This window comes from Cyrtonyx montezumae, unplaced genomic scaffold, assembly GCF_038088225.1.
Source record: "Cyrtonyx montezumae isolate F1298 unplaced genomic scaffold, pur_monq_1.0 scaffold_17, whole genome shotgun sequence".
Lineage (NCBI taxonomy): Eukaryota > Metazoa > Chordata > Aves > Galliformes > Odontophoridae > Cyrtonyx > Cyrtonyx montezumae.
The window spans coordinates 11,953,390-11,980,824 of record NW_027071903.1 but is presented as its reverse complement, the minus strand read 5'-3'; the positions used below and the strand labels follow the sequence as shown (position 1 = coordinate 11,980,824).

The following is a 27,435-nucleotide window of genomic DNA, read 5'->3' as shown; positions in this document are numbered from 1 at the left end:
TACCTCCACCTAGACCAGCAGGAAGATACTACTAAATGCCCCCCCACAACTCACAGAATCAGGAATGTGTTTGCCCCTTGCCACGGCAGCTTTAATAAGCACACATTCTTCGACTACAGACTTAAAAGAAATATTTAGCTTTAAAACATTCAGCTAAGCTCTCAGGTTACAGTTATGCATGCACATTAAACTTCAAGTGACAGCTGCTCAATTTTTATCTAGCTTGCTGCAAAAAAAAGCAAGGCTATAACAACCATGTCAGACAAGTTGGTACATTTATGCCTCCAACTTCCTTGCAGTTTCTAAGCCATTGATCTAATTCAGACAAATTAGAAGAACAGAAATCTCAGAGATGTTGCTTCCACTGACATGCAGTAGACAGGTAGAGATCTTCTTGGGGGAAATTAAACATGAGCTCCATCCTCCTTACACCTCCAAAAGTCCATGTTAAGACTACTGCATCGTGGCCACCAGCTGCAAAATCCACAGCCTGGGCACCAAGACATCATCTACCCATTCTTAATTTTTTTTCTCTGACAAGAGAAACTGTGAACTTTCTCCAGCTAAAGCAGGAGCAGCCTCCACAGCTCTCTGTTGCCTTGAAGCACCCCAGTGCAACCAAGCCAAAGAACCATGGAAATCCTACTTGGATCCATATTTCTTCAGCAGATATTTGGTCTGAGTGGATAAAATACCCATCCTTCACACCTATTTTATTTTATCTTTAAAGCTAAGTGTTGTAGTGCTCAACGTGGCATGCAGTTTTCTATTTTCCCTTCCCACCTGTGCACAGGAGCATCTTAAATTGGCAGTGCTGACAGAAGTCACGCAGCACATTGTACTATATAAACTGAGCAATGGCTGAATAAATACTTCTCAAAAAGCAAATGCAGCAGAGTGTATGTGTCCACCTATGACCGTATTTAAGGTATTGTACTAAAGGGTTATTTTAAGCACAATATTCTCTAGTACTAAACTGTGATTGAAAGGGAACTTTTTGATGTACAAATTAAAATGCATTTATTTTGAAAGCTTAAGGAAACAGTATATTCAGAGAAACTCAAGGTTTATCACTCTTCCCTTTCAAAGAAGTTTAATATAGCACATTCATAATTTAGAGTAACATACTTGAAAAGACTCTAATTACTGTACTTCCATTCTGATTTCTCAAACCAGTTTCAATTCAGTGTATAATAAAAACAAAACCAAAGACTGCTGTAGTTAGTTTCCTAACCATCAACTTCAGAAACTACTGCTTTCTATTTTTTTTCTTTTGATGTGCTAAAGCTCCCATTCTAAAAGAAAGACAAATCTGCAAGTTCAGTTGTCTGAAGTAAAAAAGAATTCACATGCTCGTATTTAAATATAGAAACAAATCTGATACGATGGTCTAAAATGTAAGCTTTTTACTGACACAGAGCAAGTCAGTCTCTAATGGGAAAGATTCTTTCAGAAACTGCCTGTCTGGAAAGGAACAGGCTCTGCAGTAACACAGCAGCTTACTTGAAGGCCTTATGAGTCACAAGAGGAAGCTAGCTAAGCATTTGCATTTTTCCAAAACTGCAAGAATGATCAAAAAGCAAAATAAAAGGTCTGAACAAAAATCTAAGCTCATCTTTGCTTGCAACTCAGAAAACCAGTGGTATTCCATAATCCAAAACCATAGTTATAAATTCCATCTATACTCAGAAAAAGGGAAAATACTAAAAATGAAATATGCTCTATCTATAATACAGGACACGAGAAAGAAATGTTGCACACAATGTACTGAACACCTGAGGTTTTACTTTCTACCAAAAACTTCATCCCTTTTTAAGCATAATTTTTGCAACAGCTCAAATAAGTTAACACTAACCTACTGGAACTGTTCCCAACTTCAGCTCAGTATACAAATGCAATGCAGTGAAGCTGTTGCCAGCAGAAACAAGCTAGCTGTTCAACAGCCTAACTTACAGGTGGTACCAGATACAAGAGCAGCATCCTAACACATGTATGCAACAGAACAGTAGTAGTGACCCAATGGCATCTGAGTGCCCTCGGCCTTCCAACATTACAGTAATAGTATCCATGTCAATGATTTGATACCAAGAGACATCAGCCACAGTAACACACAGTGAAACAAGTACCATGAAGACTAAATACAGTATTACTTGATTATTACAGCGATCTGCACTTGACAAAGCACATTATCAATCATCCCCATTTGCATGTATAAAGCTATCTCACACAAAAAATTGCAAAGAGAGAAGATAGGAAGAGGCAAGGACCCAAACAAGTGGAATGTGTGAGACAGTCTTTATCCAAGCAATTCACTGCACACCCAGCCATCCTCACAACACAGGTACTACTCCGATTTACAATCCTCGCTAGGTTTCTGTATTACATCAAAAGAATTCAGGTTTTGGCCACTGTTTACTTTCCAAAGTATTAAATCAAGATACTTTGTTTACTTTTTAATGCAGGAGACAGACACCTTAGAAAAGCTGAGATTAATATAAAACTAACAATATTTTGCTGCAAAAGCCTGCAGAAGAGTTGCTACCTGTCTGCTCACGCTCCAAACTGCCACCACTTTGTTGCACCTTTTAGCCTCATGAAGTTTGCTACTGCCACTGTTTCATCATATCTCCACCAAACTCCAAACTCTCAAGCTTCTTTTCTGTCCCACAGACTGAAGCTTGCCACTCCTTCAGGCACAGCCACTGCAGCCAGGAAGGGCTGCGAGATGCTGAGCAGTCTGTGGGCTGGCTTGGTGCACACTGCTACTTCTAGGCAGCTGCTTCAACAGAGGGGATGAAAGCTACGGGCAAGCAGGCAAGAACTGTGCACAACTAGCACCAACCTGCCCAGCTCTGAGCTCTGCACCTCCCTGCAATTACCCACAGAAAGCAAAGGCAAGCCAGGCCAGGCCAGAAAAACAACAACAGATTCAACAAAACACAGACACAGTTCCTCTTCTATAACTTATCTTAACAGCACAGTTTATCAAACTTCCATTCAGATTTTGTCACACAGTACAGCTGTAAAATTCACTCAGAAGTGAAGCAGCTTATTCAAAACATGAATGCTGCTGGAACGGGGTGCTGCACCTGACTGCTGCCCTGGGCAATAGCAGCCAATGATTCTATGATATGAGCACCCTCTTTTAAAAAAATAATAAAACCAGAAAATTAAAAACCAGCATATATTTTCACTGCTGATGGCAAAACAATGAAGTGCTGTAAAAGACGATAATAGTTGTGAAGGACCTACGATTCCATATTAATAGCAAAATACTGATCAACTAACTTTAGATCAAAAGAAGCTATGTATTCAGAAAGGCTTGCAAGCAAGATCTCCTTATTTACACCAATTTTACTCACTAAAAGCAACTAAGTTTAGAAGTTTACCCAACCTGTGAACATAGCATTTCTATAGGTCTTCAATGTCAGTAATTGCAGCATTACAAATATCAGCACATAGTGCACACTGAAAGATACTGACATAAAAATAAATTGCTTTTCTCAATCTAACAGCTAGGAAGTTGCATATTAACATTAAAACCAGTGATGACTGCACAGCATATTTCCATTTAAATCAAAGAGGAACAGACGTCTACCACTTCAATTTAAACAAACTTACATATTTGCCCCATCAGCTTCAAGGAATTGCTTTGATGGCTTTCTGTATACACCAGGATGCAATCTCCAATGTCTAAGTGGGTTCCCCAGCACAGATTAAGCCTAACAAAACCACTTCTATTGAACAGTTTCAAAGTTATCCCTGATCAACACCCACTGCCTCAATGGAGGAAGGAAACCAGATGCCCACAGAAAAGACATTTATTAAAAAGGTACTGGTTTGAAAACAGAGCTCACAAGTCACAGGATACTACTGAGGACCAACAGGATTCAATTCCAGGCAAAGGAAAAAACCCACAAGGGAGAAAACAAACTGTCTCTTTTCCCAGAAACCTGCTGAAAAAGTTTTAGGCTAAGAAGATAGCATCCAAGAGCTGTCATTGTATGCATATCCGTGCCTTAAGATGACATTTTAGCCATGCCACTTAGGTTTGTGGGCAGATGCTCTTTGAGATGGCTGTCACAAGTATGAGTTGAAAAACCACATCAAAAGCCATTTAAAACAGGGAAGGTGGGGGAAAGAACAAGAGAGCACATTCAGATACGTCTAGAACATCACCTTCTAATTCTGACAGGATTTTCATCACAAACCAAAATCCCCAAAGGAAGAGATAAAGCAATGCTTGTCCGATTGAACATGATCACAGCTGCCAGGCATCAACAAACTCTTCCTCAATGACAACTTCACCAGGGCGGGTATTTCTCCAGTCTGAATACATAAAACTTACAATTAGAAATCCTCCATCACAGATGTACTAGAATCAAAACAGTGTGTCTTAAAAACCAGTGGTCCTGAAGTCTAATACTTTCAGAAAAATCACAACAACACACTGAGGTCGTGGAAAAGTTGGCACATTCACAGTGTTTTCATCACTTGTAATATAGATCATGACAGACCAGATGTTAAAATCATGCTTCAATTTCACAGCTCTAAGTATTATTAAAATATTCAGCACTGTAATACTTTAGGACTCCAGAAACAGCTTTAATAACTTAAATTTTGGAGAGCTTCCCTGAGGCTGTGTGCACAGTGCTCCACACTGTGTATAAGTAATCCATGACACAGCTCCTGCTGCAAGTACACTTGTACTGCCACCACAGCATGATAACCTGCAGCTCACTACTGCTACATCCTGGGAGCAAGGCTTCTCCAATCTCTGTTTAAAAAAAAAAACCATGGAGATGGAAGACTTTGTTTTCTCTTTCACAAACAATGTTTCATACTGTACAAAGCAAATAAATGTTCAGAACAAAAATAAATGGGATGTCTTCTTTAACAGAAAGGTCAACTCCTGTGTTCTTCTCTAACACATGAACTACAACTAAATTATGAAGCTGTATTATTTCTGTAGGACCTTCCTATCAATCTCTAAATTAGTTCTGGTTTGCCATTCAGTATGCTACTGAGTAGCATTATGTGCATACATGCAATGTGCTACCAACACTGAAATTACCTTCAGCTACAGACTGATTCCTGCACAGCAGTACACAGAAGTGGAAACACTTTCCTAAGATACAAATGGAAGTGTTAGCCTTCACAGTAAGACACTGAGAGAGCAAAAAACCAAAGTGCAAGCACAAGCTAAATAACCCACGCAAAAGAAAGCTTGCCATGCGTATGAAATAAAAATACAAATTGCACTATGTTCAAAAATATGACTTGTCAACTGCTCCTAGCCTAAAGTTACATTCCTAGATTCATTTATCTAAACTATTCAAATCAACAGATGACTTCTCAGCTCCATCACCCAAGAAATTCATTCACATATATTTATCATCCGTAAGAGCTGCCAAATTCAATCCACTCTTGAGATTCTTTGAAATCCATGCAACTTGAGGCTTGTGTTAGGTTTTCTACCTTGATGAACTAGCAAGCCAACAATACTGCTCAGCTGTACAAGGCTTCTGGGTGGACAAAGCACTGGAAACTGCTCTGATTTATTTATGTACTTAGAAATAACATCACAGCTAAAAGAAATTGTAAAACACGAGTGCACAAAACACAATGACATCTGGATAAAAGCCACAACTATTCCAAATGTACTTGAGGTTCCTTCCCTTCAAAACCACAGTACTCACTAACACATTTAGAAGTTCTGCTTCTATTTCATTAAGAAGATTTTTCAAATACTCTGTAAAATGTTAATTTTCTGTAAATTGTCTCAAGATTAAATACTATTTTGGAAGTCACAGAGGCAATGGTATGGCTGAAGCCATTAAAAAAAAATAGTAACTCAGCTGAGATAACAGCACTGGACAGATCAGAATTCACTACTGGTATCAATGGAGGGTCCCCCCATGAGCCTACTTACATCCATGTGACATTTGTGACTACAGTGCACAATTACTTTGCCTGTACTGCCAAGAAACGTGCTTCCCATTTCAGCACTCCTTCCCTCCCTACCACTGCTTCTATGATACACAATCTTGTACATTAACAGTAAACTGAACCAGGAATCTTTATTTCTGAGAAATATATCTGGCTAAAGTAAAAATAGGAAGATCTCCAGCAACTCAATCAGTGTTGCAGCTCAGTTCATAGCACAGAGGATGCATTAACACATGGCAGAAGAACAGGAGCTTTTTCTCCATCCACTTTTTCCTTTATACTTTCACCATATGCTGAACTGCCTCTTCAACAGGCCCTTGTATGACTGCTGTCTTCTGAAAACGACTCAAGACAAGTTTTTCCTCTTTTGCCTTTGTGATCAGGTACCACTTCCAGACTCTGAGCTTGTACAGTTAAATCATTATTCTCCTTCACTGTTAACATCTATTTGTAAACAATGAGTATTTAGATATTCGTACTTATTCTACATTATCTTAATTTCCCCCCAATAACTTTGTATTACCTATTTTTGTCAACCAGCCTCACCTCAGTATCTGCAGGGTTACTCCTGCACGTCAGTCCATCTGTTAACTGCTTTTTACACAAAGCTTTCTCTTTTGGTACATTTTAAAGACAATTACTGCAGTCATTTAATGAGCATATAATTAGCACAGGAAAAACAATATTCTTAAATTGTAGCAATCATTACAACAGAAAGTATTTCTTTTTCAAGAGGAAATACACAAGGAATTGGACAGCCTATGTATTTGACAAGCAAGGAAGGTTCACAGAGACATAAGCAAAGTGCTAGTAATAACTAAAAGGATTCAAAACCAGGTAGAATGATTAAACACTGACTAATGGATTACTGACAAACTCACCAAGCTTTCTACTTCAAGAAATGGTGAAGCAGACACTCCAGTGCATTTTCCCTATTTTTAAAATTCTGTCAATTTCTTTCCTTACTATAGAGCTGTATTTCCCAAGGAAAAGGAAGGCAGATGAAAAATGTGGAAATTAAAAATAACAAATATTTATCAGTAAATGTTACAAACTAACTTTATAATTACATATTCCCTGTCCTACAGCCTATGCAATTCATTTTAAGACGACATAAAATGTATGAAATGCTTCCCTAGAACATGGATAAAATATATACAAAACAAAATGTTTCATAGAGCTTCACCTATAAAACTAACAAAACATCACCAACTTCAGTGATGAATGCACCATTGGCAAAAAGCCACAGATTGGTAAAGAAAGCACATTCTATACAGTTCCAGTTGGAAAGACTGCTCACTCTGCACTGCACAGCTCAGAGGTAACTCCAGACACTTGACACAGCTTTGCCACTTTCATTTCCTCCTACGTGCACAGGCCTTGTGGAAAAGTGAAAAAGCAAAAAGCAAGAAAAGATGGCACAAACAAAATCAGTGGAAGGATTACTTTGGTTACTTTGCCAACCATGATAAACCCACTAGATGCTGGAAGATGACAACTGAATTCTGCTGCCTCACTGTGGCAGAGAGAATTTATTAAGCTACTCCAGCTGCAAGGAAGGAAAAAACTGCAGAGAGAGATGAATTCATAGGATATGACTCCTAGAAATGCTTAAAAGGCAAGTTCAAACAGAGATTTAAATTTGTTAACATGACAACGCCCTACATAAAATAAACCATAATTAAGGAACAAGTATAGTACAGATCCAATGGATATGAGATATGCTCAACAGCATTTCAGAAGAATGTTGAGGGTTTGGGGCTCTTCTTTAGAGGAGGAAAGGACTTTTTCATTTCACATTTTTGAAAACATTTCAAGATTACAAGACACTCCACCAAATACAAACGCTTTGACTGCAACAGATGTCCGGATTTCAGTTTTCAAATAATGCAAAGTAGGAAAAATTCTGAGACACAGATTTTATTATGCTTAGTCCCACTGAAAACTGTCATCCACTGCTTCACAGCAGTGAAAATAACAGCATCATGATTTTACCATCTTGTTTCACAGAATGCTTTGGAACCACACACAGAAAAGCCACTCTCTTCTGCAAAGAATAGCAATAGGGTCCAATCACTGAGTATTTGAAAGTGTTTCTCATTACAGGTTCACTTAAACTATGTAGAATGTAAGACACACTCTGAAAAATACAATATGCTTAATTTCTGTGTAACTTCCTTCACTGCACCTTTCAACAAATTGGGCCTACCATAACTGCCTGAGAAACACCTCATTTCCAATGTCTTCCACCAGAAAGACACAATGTGAGATTTTGCATACAAGTACAACAGCAATTAACAGCACAGCAAGAGGTTCATGAACAAAACTATCTAAGGGACACCTGTCTATAATTCAGAGGTGACTCAAAAAGGGCAAGATAAACTCTCTTCTAAAGCAGTGTCATCTGTTGCTTTGAAAAAGGCAGCAGGAAAGCATGAACTTGCAAGTATAAAAGTGTTTTTTCAGGTTTCAAATCAGCGTTAAAAGAAACCAGAAGTCAGATGCAAGATGCTGGAAGTCATGAATACACTGAATTATCAAGTTAGGTGCCAAACTTTTAATCACGATTAAAAGAAAAGAATAGATTATCTGATAAAAGAGTTGAGACTACCACCTTGTGCTATAGCACTTACAGTTATTAATGGAACATTACTTCCCAGCTCAATCTCAACTATCCTGCTTTCATTCAGGTAACTAGAGCAGATTAAAAAGCTTATTACAAAATAACACATGCAGTGAGATGGTTGCAAAGTTCTCTCAGGTCCAACTTCCTTTTACTTCTAAACTGAACACTGAGGTCTATACTTCTGTTCACCTTTTTTAAAATTATGAGAAACAAATAGATTTGCAAAGCAGTTTCAAGTGGAGGTAGAAAGAACAAGCATTGTATTAGTCAAGGACAGGACTACATGAATCTCCTGTGTATTTCTCCACTTCACTTTGTTCCCATAATCAAACTATGATGAAAAATGCATGATGTAAAATTAAGAGCAACAATATATTTACAATTATAATCTAATTGCAGCAGGCATAGAAAGTATAACAGCAGCATAAAATATTCTAGATTGCTTTTAATTGTGCACCATTACACTGAACTACTAATTTGGAAATTAATTTGTATTGAAAGAATAGCTTTATAAATTACACTGTGATAAACATGCTTCCTTTCAAATAATAGAACAAAAAGTATTTAACTTTCAATTTTTAATAATCTCAGTATTACAGGTACAGTTCATTAGCTATTTCATGAAATAAAAGTTATTGTCCAAAAAATCTCTAGTGTTATCAAAGTAAAACTGATGAAACAAATCTCCTAATAATTGTTTCCTCTATGCATAGAAAACCCAGTATGAAACACTGCTAAATGGGAAATATTTCTTTGCTTTTACCTATCAGTACTAAGAAATCAAAACCCCATACTGCCTAACTCCTGAACTAAACAGAACCAGCTTCACACACTCCCCCATACACTTGTTCCCACTATAGCTAAGCTATGTACATTTGTAAAAAAATAAAAAATAATAAAAAAAAAAGCTGAAGCAAATTAATCTTGAATTCAATGTTCTACTAAGTTAAAAAAAAAAAAAAAAAGAAGCAACAGATGTGACAATCTGGACCAAAATCCATCCTGGAATTGCAAAAAGACAAGACACCTGAAACACGTCGCATCAGTATCTGCTATACTTGTCTATTACTAATTCACATGATGCATACTGCAGATTTAAAGAGGCTTCTATATTGTTTGTTTCTCTCCTCACCACACTGATGCATGCCTTGAGATTGTCTGACAGCTACTGCTGCCCTGACCAGTTCCTGAAGGAAATGCTGAATGTCTGTTCTATAAGATAAACTGAAGGTCAGAATCCAATTCATACAATTTATTGTATATCCATAAATAAAGAACAACTGAGCAGCTTTTATTACTATGTTTTCTGTCGGTTTCCCTTCCAATTTCCAGGAAAAAGTAAAAGGGAAAGTAAAGGGACAAAGTAACACACCTAAAAAAACACCTAAACACTCTCTATAGGCCTCAGAACTCAATTCCTTGTTACAAACAAGGCACTGATGTCAGAGAGGCTGATACAGTAAAGGGACAAAGTAACACCTAAAAAAAAACACCTAAACACTCTATAGGCCTCAGAACTCTATTCCTTGTTACAAACAAGGCATTGATGACAGAGAGGCTGATACAGTCTTGAAACTGCTTTGCTGTGTGCAACAAATAGTTGCCAAAACACCAAGACACGCTCTCCACCACTGTCCCAATGCATTTCTCACCACCATGCTTGTTGCAGCACTACACAGCTCCCATCACACCACACACTGCCCAGCCCTGCAGGGGAAGGTTACAGGGCTCGCTGCTAGACGAGGACGTCCCTGCCACATCATGCAGAGTATCAAGCTAACCTTAAAACACACTGCTGTATGCATATTCTGTTAACAACAGCATGCCAGCACAACACCAACAACAGCTTCACTTGGTAGGAATAGAAAGTCACCTGCTCCCTGAACATAGGCAGGAGCAGCAGCAGAGCAGCAAACTTCTGAACCAGAGGCAAATGCATCAGGCCCTCCTCTCCTGAAGAGAGCAAAGCAACCCAGAAACACCACCCTGCATTTCAACAAAACACGCGATACAGATGGACACGAGATTCAGTAAGATAAAAGAAACAAACTCACTATTTCGACCAATGCAAATTCACTTCTTTCTTGCAAGAGAAAGCTTCCAGAAAAAGAAGTCTATAAAACTGTACATTTCAAATACTCGAGTCACTGAAGCATTGTTTTTATAAATTCAATTTATAAACTTCAATGCTCACACAAACTTAATTTCCTTCAGACAACATGAAAAGTATATCTCCACTGTGTATTTCCTCTTGTACCCCATTAGGATAGAACAAGGCAAGTGTTAAGCTTTTTTGTCCTCCACGTAGTAGACGTGGATGTTATGGAAGAACTGCAGATTATTTTTCAGTCAGAAGTAAAAGAACAAAAATAGGCATAGCCTTTTCCATTACTACTAATCACATGAAAGCAAACAAAAAAGTATTTTTAGTTAATGAGCACGAGCACCAAGTTACCAAGCAAGGGACCAAAGGAACAACAAAAACGAGCAATCCTTGCAGGAAATCAGCCACACCAGTAGGTCTTACTAAGGCTCTTAAAAATATTTTGCTACGAGTACTTTAAAATACAGTAAGTCATAGTACTTGCACATGAAGCACAGAACAAATATTTTTCTTTGTTGTACTCAAGAAAAATAAGCAGTAGAAGGATAGACTTCATTTTCTCTAAATAAATATCTCAGATCATACAGATCTCATGTTCTACAACAGCAGGAAAATGACAGAAGAGAAAGCAGGTTTGCAACAGCTTTTTCCCAAAGCTAGCAATTACACAGGCTTCTTCAGATCCAGTTACCAACAAAAGCTCTGAGACTTCATTACCCTGCTTTGGTACAAGCACCAGTACGAGATCAATCAAATCAGACAGGTCAAAGTCCCAAGCTCCAAACCCCTACACATACCTGCCCTTGGAAGGTTACACGACTTCTGTCTTGCAGATGCTGACTAGAAACGGAAGAATGCCAGGGATGGATCTGAGTTTGAGACTGTGCCCGAACAATATCAGATGACTGTGTTACTGAATGTGGAGTTATATGGTGTTCCAGGTCATGCTCTAAAACATGGCTTGTGCTATCCTGAACAAATGCAGAATCATCAAACTGTGGCAGAAGGTCTTCCTGCAGGAGGTCATCTGGGTCCAGTCCTGTAAACGGTTCGGTTGGAGCGTCAACTTGATGCAGTAAGTTATCATCCAAAGACGTAAAACCATTGCTCTCAATAGGGTCAGTGAAATGGCTTATCTGAGAAGCAGAACCAGCAGAAGCTGGGAAACTAATACTCACAGGAGAGAGTTTTGAACTACTAAAGTTGCCCTGAGGATGTGCAGAATGCAACATTTGAAAACTATTTGAATTCAAAGGTGTATTAGCATTTAACATATGCTCAGCTGTGTCTTGCTTGGTCCCCGTTTGAGATGTAAAGGCATCGCTTCCAGTGAAATCAGAGATTGGATGTGTCTGCTGGCTACTAGAAAGAGCTGTTGTAGACTGAAGAAGGCTGGTAGGAGAAATGTGGTTACTTGAGTAAGAATAAGGAGATGAAAATTGTTGGCTATTGTTGACAGAACACGGAGTAATAGTTGGGGACTGTCCACCAAAAGTTCCTTCTTGATTCCCACAAAAATGTAACGAAGCACTTGCAGTTTGAGAAAACGACTGAACAGACAGAGGCTGCTGTGAAGTTGAAGGATTAGAAACCGGAGGTGGGTGGTTAACACTGACTCTATGAGAAGTAGATACGTTAACTTCCATGAAGTCTTTTGGCTGACTCAAAGCATCTTGCCCCGTGTTGTTCCTGCTTTGCTGCGTTCCTAGCGAGGCACACTGATGCTGCGGTTCATTAGCCTGAAATAAGGCAAAGTCATGGTGTGCTACAAAGCTTTTGTTTTGCTGCATAGACTGAGAATGTCCTTGGTGAAAGGGGGACCCATTTTGATTCGAAACAGTTGTGGTGGTTTGATGACCCCACATGGGACTACCATCAGCCACATCTGGAAACATCCCATTAGACTGGTTTTGTGGATGAATTGGTGAACAATTGAATTGAGAGTGTGGTGATAAGACGTTGTCTGTCGAGCTATTAAAAGACTGATTCACTTGGTGAAGTTTCAGAGAATCGTACTGATTCAGCTGTTCAAAGTCACTCAGCTTTTGTTGATTCGGAGCATCCTGCACATGATTCAATGAGTCTATGTGCAAAGGTTCAAATTCTGCACCTAAATTTAATTCATCAACAAGTGAAACAGGTCCGGGTTGAACAAAGGCATCATCTGACAAACCTTCTAAGGTCTCACTAAAAAGATTGGCATCATCAAAAAAATCCATCATAGGATCAGTCATCTTGATAGGTCTGCACTGCTATTTCTCTCAACTCCAAATGGAGTCAGTTTTGGCTCTCTGCAGTAAACAGAAACAAATTACATCCAGCAGTCACCACCTTATCCAAGGCATGCCAGCAACCATTAGTGCTTCTGATGAAACGTTCGTCTTGAAGTGTTTAAAACATCCTATGGGAGAATAAAAAAAGAAAAAGGGTGATTACACATAACTGCTTTGCATTTGAAGACTTCGCTTCATATCATCTTTCTTTTTCAAAAAACAAATGGATTTTTGATATTTCATTTGTAACTTGGTAAACTAGTTAAAGCAAGTCTATTACAAGTTACCTTGCTGTTAGTCAATGTCCTCTACAGCCCTTTCAGTTTTTAACCCTTATGTATGTAGTATAACTTGTGATGTTTTAAATACGCTGGTTTCATTTTTCATTATCTCCCACTCAGTTTGCTCTGTTATCTTAGCACAATTTCAGATTCTTCTTTGCTATTTTCATTAAAGCTACCAAATTGGGACAGCCTCGTGTTTCTCAGTAAATCATAAATAAAATACATTTTGTCACTCATCTATCATTCTTAAGCAGCTGTAGAAAGAAACTGTAGTATATGAAATGTATGCAATTTTCTACAGTCAAACAAGAAACCTGAGAGGAAGTAAACTACACTTCATAATAGTTACCCTAGATTCAGCAGGAAAAGCTGAGATTCTTCACTTCTTCCAGTTCTTACATTAAATAACATTCTGAAACAAAACCGTATCTCATCTCACCTAAATAGGATTTTTAATGTACCCCATTTCAAAGAAAAGCAAGAGGATGAGTACAGTGATTCAAAGATAAACATAGCTAAAGAACTAATTTCAGCTCAGCAACACTTTATTACCTAGTTTTGAAACATCAGTTGTTTTGCTTTTTCGTTTATAATATCACTGATCACCAACCAATTAGAGCTTCCAATTAAGGATTTCAGACAAGAATATAAAAGGAAGGTTATTTCAACTTTCATTACAAATCCCTGCACATTTATACTGTAATCAAAGCAAACAGGAAATGTTTGAACGAAAATGTCTCTTACAGTTTACCTCCCCAAATAACTAGAAAACATCTACAATAGAGAAGCAGTCACTTTAAATGAGTATCTTCAAGGAATAATCATTCCTTCACCCTGTCCATACACTTATCTAATTAACATAAGAAAAAAGAAATAAAAAACACCACAGCTTTTAATTCCTAATGCAACTGCTAACATTCACCTCTATTTCAACTGCAATTCTTTACTAATTAATTCTCCAAGGAAAAAAAAAAAAGAGAGTAAAACCCTCCAGAAATGGACATCCTAGAAATCTGAAATATTCTCCCTACATATAAGGTTCCTGTTGAACCTATTAAAAATAGCCTTTAACAAACTGATGAAAATCTGTTCTGCTTCTATTTTCAGACCACTGAATGTTTTGTGACTATGGTCAAAATAAAACCTGACTTATGCTAATAAGTTAAGATAAGGTCTATAAAACTTTTGATCCATGTATAAAGAGAACAGACTGATCCTGTGTCACACTGAAAGACACCAAAATTAAGCACATCTATTGAAGTATGAAATAGTGTCAGCATTAGGGTACCATATAACATTTTATTACTAAGTTAAAAAAAAAAAGAAAAAGAGAAAATCATGCTAACACCACATTTTTTTCCAATAAGAGAGGCACTGTTACACCAGCTTTTTGCTTTCATGTCCCTAAAATGCATCGCATTTTGTCAGCCAAAAGAAAAGCACGCCTGGGAATTCAATAATTTGGAGAAAACTAGCCCTCCAAATTTACTTAGCAACTGCAATTTTTGTTTCTCTTTGCTGTATTTGAGAATGCAAGCATTAAACACTTAGCTTGCAAATTGTAAAGGCAGATGAAAGCAAACTGTGGCACTCTTCTGAATCAAACTGGCACATGAGCATTATTTTTCTTACCCTACCTTAAAATAAAAAAATCCCTATCTTCTCACATTCAACTCTATGTAACAGAAACATTCAGACATGGAAACCTTTTTCATATGCTTCCTGCAAATGCTTTTCTTCCCTCCTCTTCGGTCTCTCTTACTTAGAGAATGATAGTAGCTACAGCTATGCATTAGCACACTAACACCCAGCCATTCCCCTTCCCAAACAGATCTGTCACACTGATTTGAAGTCTGAACACTCTCTTTTGCCTGCTGCTGGCAGAGGAGCATTCTAGGAAATAAATATTTTGAAAACTTTCATCTGCTGGGCAGATTACAATTACAAGTTTAACAATCCAATTACAGACAGTACTTCATAGTTCCAGTCTCAAAACACTCCTCATTCAAGGACAGCTCCTCTTGCAGTCACATTTTAATCAGAACAGGGAAACTAGTTTTTGAACACTTACTCAACCAAGAAGACTACGGCAAAAGAGGCAGAATATAACAAAACCTAATAACATTCCTAAAACTTGATTTGCCAAAACTAATTATTTCACATCAAGAAATCACAGTTACAGAAAATAATTTTATTTTACAGCCATCTCAAGCTTGATTTCTCTTTGTAGCTACCATTTAACATCTTAGTGCCCCTCATATCCAGAACTTGCTTTAGAACCTAAATGAATTGTAAAGCTTTGTATGTCTTAAGTTCTCTACCACTACTTCATATTGATTTAACATTAATCTTGACTCTGCTTAACATTAGTGAGATCCCTCTGCAAGATTTGCATCTAAGAATTATTTTCTGTTACTGGTCCAAACAAAACAGAAAATACTAAAAATTAAAATGAGCACAATAGAGGTACGAAGTGACAAAGCAATTAGAAGCCTACAGTCTTCTACCATGAATTTCAGAAGTTAATGCCCCTATTAGCTTGAAATTCTGCAACAATAATTACCAACTATATGACATTTTGTACGTTGCATATTTTATTTCATAATTTTAAACACTGTGAAACCCAGAGACATCTAGCAACGCTTCCTACTGGTATTCCAGCTTCTCCTCTTGTATTTTAACTTCTCAGTCATCAGTCATGATGATTTATGCACAAAAACTGAACAACAGCGAATGTAAAACATCAACAGTATCACTCAAACAAGCTGAAACACATTTCAAGGTTCTTCATATTTTAAAGTATCTCTAATATAATTGTAAAATTTTTCAAAGTGCCAACTCTACACTTCGGTGTCTCAACCAAGGCATGCTTTTTTACTTAATAAGTTGAAATAATGGCTAACCAGACACACAGTAAAAGCCACATCGTAATGAGGTTAGGGACTAGTTAGTGGAAGAGATGAGAACTAAAGCCATAGAAGCACATCAGAACAGAAAGCCAGACTGCATGCAGAAGAAGAGGTAAATGCAGGTAGCCATCACTAGGGAAGAGTTTTACACTGTGTACAGACACCATTGTGGGTTTTGTTGTGTTTTTTTTTTTTTTTGAAAGCAGATTTGCTTCCAAATGTTTGCTAAATTGTATGTAGCATTCAAGAGTATGACTTGCTTGTGTCTTTTATTATTTGTCCACCTATTGGTAGATGAAACAGAGCACGAGAAGAAATAGTCGATATAATGTGTTAAAAAAAATACTCAAAACACTGATCACTTCTGAATAATATTCATAAACGATAGAGACGTTACTACCCCAATAATAAAAATGAATGACATGCACACTATCATTATTTGTCAGATTTAATTATAACTAAAGCTTTGGCTGTGTTCAAAAGCTGCAGTAAATTAAATACAGAAGTTATTTTCCACTGCGACTCCAATATAAATGATAGTCTATTACGGTTTTAAAGATCAATGTGCATGTTAAAATTAAAATGCACAAAGGGACTGCACAATTTCCTCAAAATTCAAGCAACGTAGAAGACAAAAAAGAACATTTCGACATTTATTAGAGATGAGCTGGTTTATTATCAAACTCAAAGTACTAAGTATTTGTACCATGGTGCCGGGGCATCTGTAACTAAATAAAGATTGAAGAAACGCATTTTATCTTACGGTAACATGAGAATTAGGAGAAAGTTTGTTTAGGTAGTCTGTTTGATTAGGAAGAGAGCACATATCCAATTATTAGTATTTATTATTTTAAGACATACACACAAACCACCTCAAATATCTCTCCTCCCTTCTTCTGAAGCAGGTAGTCCCTGGGAACAAATACTAATTTGTGAAGGTTATTCACAGAAGTTCAAGTCAGTCAACATAACAAGCAATAGTTCTTACATAAATGAAATATATCTTTCAGTGCCGTTAATACCAAACCTCTATCAGCAAAGACATTGACAGGCACCGAGTGTGGGACAGCTTCTTTTTAAATTATCATTTTACAAGAAATTTAAGAAAAAGGTTCAAGTAAAGATCAAAATCATCCTTACCCATGAATGCAGAACACATCCCTTTCATGAAGAATTAAGAAGTTCAGAGATGTGCTTTAACTTCAGATGAGTACCTCATTATTAGAGACCTGAAAATGAGACATGGTAAACCAGTCACACAAATGCTATACTTGAAATAACAGTATTATGCAAATGCTCTACTCGGAGCTCAATTAAGTAATAGATTCCATAAAAACAAGAACACCAGAAATAATTTACAACCAGTAGTAGCTGTGATGTTATAAATGCCTCATAAATAAGGAGCCTATTTTTTAGGAAAAATCCCGTGAAGAGAAACAGCCCCACACAGCTCTGCAAGACTGAAAGGCAGTCTCTGCCAAATAAATTGAAGTTTAGAACAACTTAAGACCAAACAAACAAACAAAATCTAGGCTTTATGCTAAGTTTTATGTGCAGAAAGCTCTATACATTTTGCTTTTTTGAAAAGCAGAAGCAAAGTTTCTGCTATTACACAGTGACAGATGTACTTGCCAATAGTAACTGACACAGGCTTTCTAGAGGAGCATACTTGCAGAACAGTTTTACCCCACTACTCCCCTTGACCATACGTAGAAGAGCTCACTAATGCAATATTCTCTTTTAATCCAAACGAGGCTTGAACTCATTTGACAGTTTAATGGCAAAAGTTTTGTTAGAGAAAGGGAGAATAAGTAAAGACTCTTAGTGAACATGTGCAAATAAATCCAAAGCAAACAAAACCAGCCCCTTCCTTAAGAAGCAAGGCAAAAAAAAAAAAGCAGGTTCTCTACAGTAGGGCTTCCCTACAGTCTTAAGGCTTGTGTAGCCCCTTAAAAGGAGTTCAAGTTGCATCTTTTAGATAATAGCACTGACAATAGTTCTTAACACACTGTACTTTCAACAACGTTTCTCCATACTGAACTCCTGGAATAATTTAGTATACAAACTTAAATTCTGTCAGCGTGTTTTTCCATAAGCAATTCTACCCTTTCAGAAGTGTGATGGTCTCTAACACGCATGGCTTCCTTCAAACATGCACTTTCCAGTCCCTAAATAACAGCACCTTCGTGACAAACTCTTAAGCACCTTAGCTAGAATATTAATAGTTCAACCTTTAAGCTTTATAAAATATATATATATATATATGATATATATCAATTCATCAGGAAGCAGATTTTGATACAATGATTATTTATTCTACTCACATGCATTGTAACATATGTCAAAGATGTAAACTGCTTGTAACAGCTAACAAAAGCCTGCTATGTCCCAGAATTTCTTATTGAGTGCTATCTGGTACACAGATTATTACATTGACCCTTCTTGTATTTTTCAACAACTTAAAGACTTATTCTAAGGTTGCAGAACTATAAGGTCTCTGCTCTCTGTTAAAAGGAATTCTTAAAAAGTGCTTTTTTATTTTTTTCACCCCAAAATTCACCTACAACACACATATACCCAGTAGGTAAAGTTTGACAAAATACTTCAATCGACATTTATCATCTACACTATGCAATAGCAATTGTATCAGAACAGCAAGAAAAAATCCTCATAGTGGTTCTCTCTTGTACTTGAGTTTTATGTGATGTCACATAGAGCTCTCATTACACAAAAGTCCTCTTCACATCCAGACATTCGTTAAATGCTTTTGAACTTCATTCTAGTAGGTATCATGCAGCATTTCAATATCTATTTAAAAATTCATTGTTCAAAGCTATAGTACCAGGGTTTTATAATACATAAATTAATTGAATATAGAGGCATCAAAATACATAAGGAAAATTGAAAACTTGCCAATCAGCTAATTTATCCTAGCTGCAGAAATCCCAGCAGTAAAAAAAAAAAAACAGAAACCTAATTTGTCTGTAATTACCACATAATACAAGCACTATCTTAAGTTCTTTTCTATCTAGAACACATTTGCCCTTCCTCAGCAGATTCCCCAGAAATCCTTACAAGAAAGATAAGACGTTTCTTACTCTTCAGGCCAGTGTTCACTTGCTCAAACAGCTTCCAATATGGTGTTGGCTGCAGACTACTTAGAAGTTTGAAAAATCCTATGTTGAAAAGAAGAAAAAACATAAAAGAAATAAATATACATTCAACAGAACTGCAATACATTACTCTAACAGTAGTATATAATAAATATTTCAGACAGGAAGAATCATCAATGATTATAGTGAGTGCCAAGAAAAACAAACACAAAGGAAACTTCAACCCTTCATAAGATGCAAAATAGGATCTACCTCCAAAGATTCTCAACTAGGCTGTACTACATGCAAGCTTTCAGTTACACAAATATACACCCATATGTGTCTGCTAAATGTCATATAGTAAAAAACAAAAAAAAATGTTCCATAAAGGCTCCTCTGGAGCAGCCTCAATTGTGCTCAAATTGGGAAAACTTACTGATACATGAGGAAGCTTATACTTTATTAAATGAAGTAGAAATGGTTTAATATATGTACCTAGTTCTAGATTAATTTATCTTAGAAGCTTTTAAAAAAATATCTTCCACCACCAACATAGCTTTGTCATAAAATAATCAAAGAAAGAACAGGTATTTCCCTATGTGCATGAGGGTTTTCTTATGTCCCTGGTAGAACCCTACAGCATCCTCATTACTCACAAAAAGTTTTGAACAAGAGTGATCTTTCTTCATTTCTGACACCAAAATACAGACTTCTATACATAGTAGTGGAACAGGAAATAAACTATCCATTTCAATTAGTTTAAAATAATCATTTTCACTGCCATGTCTATTTATTAAAACATCATCTCAAGTAAAGCAACTTACTAAGTTTTATTCAAAGTTCTTGTGTGCTTTTATATCTTTGGTCTTTGGAAAATACCCTGTAGAAAATTTAAAAGCAACAGTTTAAGAAATTACTATTTTCAACCACCTCCTCCACCTGCCTGCCAAAGGATCTTGTGTGCAGAGCAAAACATGTACACGGGCCTGAGCTCCTTCAGTGCATCATGTCTCCATTCAGTTTTAACCCATCCTCTTGGCATTACAGGTTGCACAAAAATGGCTGAGGTGTATACACTCACTTTCTCATTTATGTTTTGTGGCCATTAATTCTGACAGCAGATAAAGAAGGTAAGGAAAATAACTACAATAGTCTATGAGCTAGAAGGATAACTAAAGCTTCATCAATTTTCTTGTAAAAAGCATAAGGTTTATCCCTGAGACACTTTGTTTTACTGAAAATAAATGCTAGAAAGTCAAGGATTCTGCCATAAGACTACTGAAGGAAGCTATTCTAATAACTTATTCTCCTCTTTAAACATTACTACCATTTCGCTTCTCCAAAGCATACTTGTGAAGACTCATGGATTCCAGAACTTCAGAGTTTCTGCTTATTTTTCTAACACAGATCACAAGATTTGCCAGCGTTCTGTTACATACTTGTAGCTCTGGGCACTAGAAAGGCAGTTGAGTTGTACAAGCCTCCTTCCCAGCGTTAGAACAAAATCCTCATGCTGCTCTTTGGATTCCTCATGTATATATTATAGAGTTTCTAATGAATCAACAGTTACTTTTGTCATAAGCTCCAGCATTAGACGTGTTTCTGAACTTCACTATCTTTCTTGAGGAACTACAGTGCAGTTTTAAGATGTGGAGAAATGACACACTGAAAACCAGAAAAGAAAATCTTCTTGTTTTATGTGGCCTAAAACAAGATTTCATTAGAAACTTTCAGAGACAAAGGACATCACAGCACAGCCCTCTTTCAACACACCATCTGTTGGTGCACTAACTTCCAACCCTTCCCATGTTCTAGTCTGATAAGCACCCTTAGAAACTATTGCAATGTTATGACCTAGAAATACCAACTAGAACAATTTAAAGGCTCATGCTTCTTTTACAGCTAACTCCAGGCAACAATCTGAAAGTACAGACCAACAGCAGCAGACTTGACACAGAGAAAAACCTCAGTGAACATATGCAAACAAGCCACACCGAACGAGTTTCAAGTCTCCACAGCAGATGAGGACATGACAGTACCATGGACATGAGCAGCAGGAGCCCACACTGTTCAAAGAACAAGTGTCCTGACATGCCACTGCATAGTTCATTAGCTGCCATCAAGTGAATCATCTACTGCACAACTCCATACCCTTTGGAAAGGAGGCTGCATGCAATTTTTCTTTCAAACAAATCTAGGCAGATTTGATACAAACATTTCTCAAAAACGTCCATTCCAAGAATACGCTAAGAAAGATTCTCTGAGTTTGAGCCACAAACTACAAGGGCTTCACTACAACATAGGAGAAAACAAAACAGCTGTCCAATTTAATCCTCAGATCCCCTTGAGGATTTGCAACACCTTTTCATGCCACTATACAGACATCACCTCTAAGAAACTCAGAACTTTATTTATTGAGGTGTTAAGCATAAAATGCAGTAAAATAATGAGCTCTACAAATGCCGTTTGCAGAATAAATTGTGGGAGCCTTTCTCAGTTTCAGCAACAAAAAGAAGACAGAGCTTTCTAATATTGCTCATGCAACACAAGGAAAAAGTCCCAAGAACACAAAGCAGAAGGAAACCTTTTGGCAATCAGTTATTATGTTTGCTAATACGACTCAGATTAAAAACAAAGTCAAAATTATTGTCTTCAGGAAAGCAAAGCAAATGTTTTTCCATCTGGCTGCAAACTATCTGATGTTCTAGGACAACAAGAAACGTAAGTATCATTAAAAAAAACAAAAACACAACTATTTCTTTAAAAGAAAAAGTAAAATGCTCATACACTGAAGGCCTGAAGACATTGATACTTGATGTCTCTCTGGTAACTTGGATGAATGAAGCTGAATATCAGTGCTTTGCCTTATTGAGGGATGCCACAGTATACCCATATATCTCTGCTGACTTCCTAGTTTAAAAAAGCAGTCCTTCTTGTAGCTTATTCTTACAGCTTAACGACTGAAGACAGAGCAAAGGCAGCACTGAAAGAACTGCAAACTGTAAGAGCTGCAAACCATTTCCAGGGGGTGGTGAATGAGCAACAGAAATACATCCAAGTGTAACAGTTTCCTTTGCTAAATGGGAAAGAGGATACTATTACTTTAATAATACCCTAAAAAATTTCCAAAAGCTTTAACTATCAATTCTTGAAAGTTGGGCCTATTAGGCTACTGCTTTCTCCATTGCCCATTTATACATCTGCAGATCTGCTACATTCCTGAGACTATTTCTAACTACAGGAAGAGCATTAAAAGATGGAATTAAAGCACATTACATGAGACAGACCGTGAGATTTCTAAATGTTCATTAATCACACTGCCCCTAAGTTTGACAGAATGGAGACCATAAAAGGGAGAAATACAAACAGGTCACTGGAAGAATACAGAAGTATCCATTGAACTAGTTTGGATAGGAAAGAAAGTGAATGGGAAAAGTTTCTGGATTCCAGTTAAACCAAGAAAAATTAGTCACATGAAGAACTTAGGAACGTAAGTACCAAAATTTACTGAGAACTTAGTTTACATGCAGTGATGGAAAGAAGTGGAATGCTGCAATCCAGAGGTTAATAACCTCATGCTACTTGACTCCTCCAGATGCAACTTTTTCCTCATCATAAGTCACACAAAAAGTTCACAAGGAAGACAATGGTCCAACGTTTGGACAACTACTTCTTCAAGAGTGATATAAAGGGAAAAATCCCACACTGTGTGGAATCCTAACCCATAATATACATGCAGAATGGTCCAGCTCAGTTTTACTTTCAAAGTGTTCAAAGGATGCAAATACTTACATTTTTGGGAAACTTTATATTGTGAAGTTCTAAGAGACAAAAAGATCTTAGAATGAAAGTCCATCTTGCTATTATACGGGTTGCACAAACAAGGTAATTCTAAAGCATCACGCCAACATTTCTGTTTTAATCCACCCACATCGCTAAAGAGTCTCTCTTGAAAAAGGAAACAAACCAACTACATTTGTTTCACACAGTATCACAGAAACATAAGGGTTGGAAATGACCTCTGGGAACAAATCCAAGCCCCCTGCTAAAGCAGGTTCTCTACAGTAGGGCTTCCCTACAGTCTTAAGGCTTGTGTAGCCCCTTAAAAGGAGTTCAAGTTGCATCTTTTAGATAACAGCACTGACAATAGTTCTTAACACACTGTACTTTCAACAACGTTTCTACATACTGAACTCCTGGAATAATCTTCAGGAGCATTTAGCACCTGCAGCTCATGTGAAATGAGTAGGTGCTGAGATTCCTCAAAATTCTTGAAAATGTATAAGGCTAAAAATCGCAGCTCTTCTCCCCGTAAAAAGAACAGCTTTCATCTGAGGGATGAGTTAACAGAGCTTGATCATCACACGAAGAGCAGCATAAATTCTTATAAACCCAACTATGTGGTTGAAGCATGAAGTAAACCAGCAGACACATTGTAACTTTATGTGCCAGTCCTTATCATACTGTAAATGCAAAGCAAATTGACATGGCTCACAACGCACTGTAAACGCAGAGCAGCTGATACCTGTTTCCCTCTAACCTCCTCATGTGCCTTGACTGATGCATAGGGCCTGGCACACAGCTCCCTGCATTGGTGAACTTTGAAGAGTAAGTATAATAATTTTTCTCTTTGGTTGATAAAAACTGCATAATTAAGTCTATGGTGCTTTGGAAGTCCATCGGTCACACGCAGGAGCAATGAACAAGACAGTATTTAGCCTGAAAGAAAAAATATACATGGGAGGGAAAAGAAACTACGTGACTAGATAAAACCCAAAGATTGCTACTCATCTGTTAACTGTTAAATTATAAGATGGGAATGACTATTAGTTTTGAAATACTCATCCAGTGAAAGACACCAGCAAAAAGTTCATCTATGTACCAATACATCAAAACTCAGAGCCAAGCGAAAATCATCAAAGAAGACCAACTGCTAACATCCTGCCTTGAATCCTAAGCACGTTTATATCTGCATACAAACGATTATAAACACAGTGATTATAAATAGGAACTTGATGGTGTCAAATGACACAGGTGTAAAGACAGATGCTAAAAGATCTTATGCCTCATGGGCCTAACTTTCCTGAGAGGAAGATAACTTTCTATGGCTACTCATCTCAGTCTCAAAAAAGACTCGAAAAGCCCTCTCTTCATGCCAACTGTTATTTTGTCCCCCCTAAGTACGTGTAATACTGCTAAAGGGCTCAGATTTCTTCTATAGACGTAGACTAGCTGCATTTCCTCATGCTGCTGAAGTTAAACAACTTTCAGGAACTGAAGTTTGAGTTATTTTGAAGTTATTGAGGATTCATGGCACTTGCAGAAAGTGAGGAGTGCAAAGCATTTCTTAAAACCTGAAATTGCACGCATTACTCTTCACGTCAAAGCCACGCAGCCAAGTGCGAGAATCCAACTCTCTTCACCTACTTTTTAACCCTGCCCACAAAAATGTGTGCAAAGAGGGAATTATGAGGTTTCCACATTTCACTGCTTTATGCCTCAAAGGGAAACGGGATAATCTCTCCACTTCGCTAAAATCAAGACGCCCCGTGTCTGCGCTATGCCAAGCTCACACTGCACAGAGCCACCCCCAGCCCCGTCACCCCAGGCCGGCAAGGAGCCCCCACCCTGAACTCGCCAGCTGCGAGTCCCGGCCTCGTGCTCCCACAGCTGAGCGCCCTTCCAAGCCCCCACCCGCTCAGGGGGCCGTGCGGCCACGTGCCCCCGCTTCTCACCCTCGCAGACCCGCAGCCCGCCCAGCCCCGGCCTTCCCAGCCGCCTCACCCAGTGCCGGCCCTGCCTCCCCGGCTCCCGCAGCTCCCGCTGTCACGGCTCCAAGCCGGCGGGCTGCCACACGCGGCTCCTTTCTCCTTCCCCATCGCTTCGCTTCGCCTTAGGAAACGATTCCAGTTCCTGCCCGCCTCTGTCACCTCGCGGTGCAGCGGCCAGGCCCGACCTTCCGCCGGCCCGCCCGGGCGGCTGCCACATCCCTCCTGCCACGCAGCCTCGGGCACATCCTCGCCCGCCTCCCCCTCGCCGGCCGCCCCTTCCCCGCGGGGACCCCCTCTCGGGAGCTGGCCGCCCCCTCCCACTTCCCCACCCGGCTCAGCGCAGGGCCGGCATCCCGCGGCCCCGCTACCCGGGCCGGGCCCGCTCCCTCCCCTCCGCACTCGTTCCCCGTCGCCGCGGGGCCGCCCCTCTCCCCGCGGCAGGGCGCGCAGCCCGAGGCCCGCACCCCCTCCCGGCCGCCGCCGCCGCCGAGGTGCGAGGGGCGGAAACGGGTCGCGGCGGGGCCGCGAGGAGAGCAGGCCGCGCCGCGCCGTGCCCCGGCGGGAGGAGGGGCCGGGCAGGGGTACGAGCACCGGGAACGCGGCCTGCTCGGAGGCGGCGGGGAGCAGCCCGGCCGCTCGCACGTACTCACCGCCGGGTTCGCCATTACGCGGCGGCGCTGCCCGGCAGGAGGCACGCGCGCGGGGAGGAGGCGGAGGCGATGCCCCGCGCCTGACAGCTCCCCGCCAGGGCGGCCCGGGGGCGGCGGCGGCGGCTTCCCCCACCCCCCCTGGAGGGGGGGGGATTCCCGCCGGCCGAGGGCGGCACTTACCGGGCGGCCGGCGCAGGCCGGGAGAGGCGGGCGGCGGCGGAGCGGGCGAGGGCGGCGCGGCGTGACTGGCTCGGCGCGGCTCTCCTCCCCCCGCCGCCCGCCCGCCGCGTAGAGCGGCTGCAGCGCAGCGACGCCGGGAGGGGCGGCCGGGCCGGGGGCGAAGTTTCACTCGCTCCACGCCGCGACCCCACCGGCCCCAGCGAAGCCGCGGGGACGGGCCGGGGGGCGCATTTGCATATTTCTCAGCCCCGCGCTGATTGGGCGCCCGGCGCGGGGGCCGCCGCGCGCTGACACGGCGCTGCAGGAGGAGGGAGGGACGGAGAGGGGCGTGAGCGGCGGCGCGGGGCCGAGGGGCCGCGGGCGGGGAGAGGAAGAGGAGGGAGCACGCGAGCGGAGACGGGGCGGGCGGATTTCCTCCCCGGACACCTTCGCCTCGCGGCCCCCGTGGGAGGGGGCGGCCCCCCGAGGGAGTGGGGTGTGGTGTGGGGGTGCGCGGCAGCGGAGCCGATAAAATGGTGCGCGAGCGGCGGGGCGAGCTCATCCAATATGGCCCCCTTTGCCGGTAGAAGCCAATCCTGGGCGCGTTTACTCTGGAGGCGCCGGTGGAGGCCCGGCCCCGGGCTGCGGGGCGCGCTCCGCGGTGAGCGGCCGCCCGAGCGCTGAGAGTCGAGCGGCGCCCGCACGCAGCGCCACCGCGGGCGGCGGGGGATTCCCGGGCAGCGCGGGGCGGTCCCGCGCCGTAGCACAGCGCCGCCGCCGGGAGCCGCCTCACGTCGGAGCCGACTCTGACTGAGCCGTTCCCTGCGGCGCAGAGCTGCGCGGGAACCTCCCTGTGTCGGAAGCGCCGAGCGGCTGCTCGCTGCTCCCTGTGCTGGCGCAGAAGGACGGCGAAAAAAGGACAGGTTCGGCAGAGGGCTTAATTGAGTCTTGTAGCAATGCGAGTGTTTGAGCGCTGAGCCTGTTGGGGCTGTGTGCGGTGTACGCGGGGATAAGAGAAATCTCACCCTCGGGCTTTTCCTGCAGACTGCCGTAAGACAATGAAGGATGCGCTTCAGTTCTCTGCAACCTGTTGCTTACACGTTCAGGATATATTTTAGCGTTTCTCACCATAGCTGATATGGGATTCCCTATGTGTATAAGACACTGCGTGTTGTCTTTAGTCAGTTGATTTTAGGGTCTCTAAACAGCTTGCCTAAGCTTACATAGATAGAAACGTAAGGTGGGGTTTTGTATTCCATTTGTTCAGAAAACAAGCTGATGGTTTAGCCTCCTAACACCCTATTTTTTCCCAGCCCCCTCCCCCTTATTCATGGCTAAAGCCATAATTCTCTCCCACACCATTCACTGATACTCCTTGTAAGTTATGCTGAATTGCTCACCCAAGCTTTCTTTTACTTATCCTTGTAGATTATTTCTTCTGCTGCAACTTTTTTTTTTCCCTCTCACAAACAGTAGAAAACAATCCCCAGAAATTGAACATGCTTTTTTATTATTAGCCATTTCTAAAAGTCAACACATATACTTCTCTATCCTCCACACAGAGTCCGGTACTTCAACAGAAGAAAGACAACCTTTAACCTTTTAGTATAATTAGCAG

At 40.3% G+C, this 27,435-nt stretch overlaps 1 protein-coding gene across 1 annotated transcript in view; it reads right to left on the bottom strand.

Annotated features, from left to right (window-relative positions):
- The window catches only part of CHD9 (chromodomain helicase DNA binding protein 9), a 79,545-nt gene extending 53,671 nt beyond the window's left edge, over positions 1–25,874 (bottom strand). The window contains exons 1-4 of the mRNA XM_065733274.1: positions 25,839–25,874; positions 19,244–19,321; positions 17,286–17,374; positions 11,477–13,080 (exon numbers count right to left, since the gene is read on the bottom strand). Of these exons, the coding sequence (XP_065589346.1) occupies positions 11,477–12,913 (1,437 nt within the window). The 5' untranslated portion in view covers positions 12,914–13,080; positions 17,286–17,374; positions 19,244–19,321; positions 25,839–25,874. The remainder of the gene's footprint in view (positions 1–11,476; positions 13,081–17,285; positions 17,375–19,243; positions 19,322–25,838) is intronic.
- Between the last annotated feature and the right edge of the window lie 1,561 nt (positions 25,875–27,435).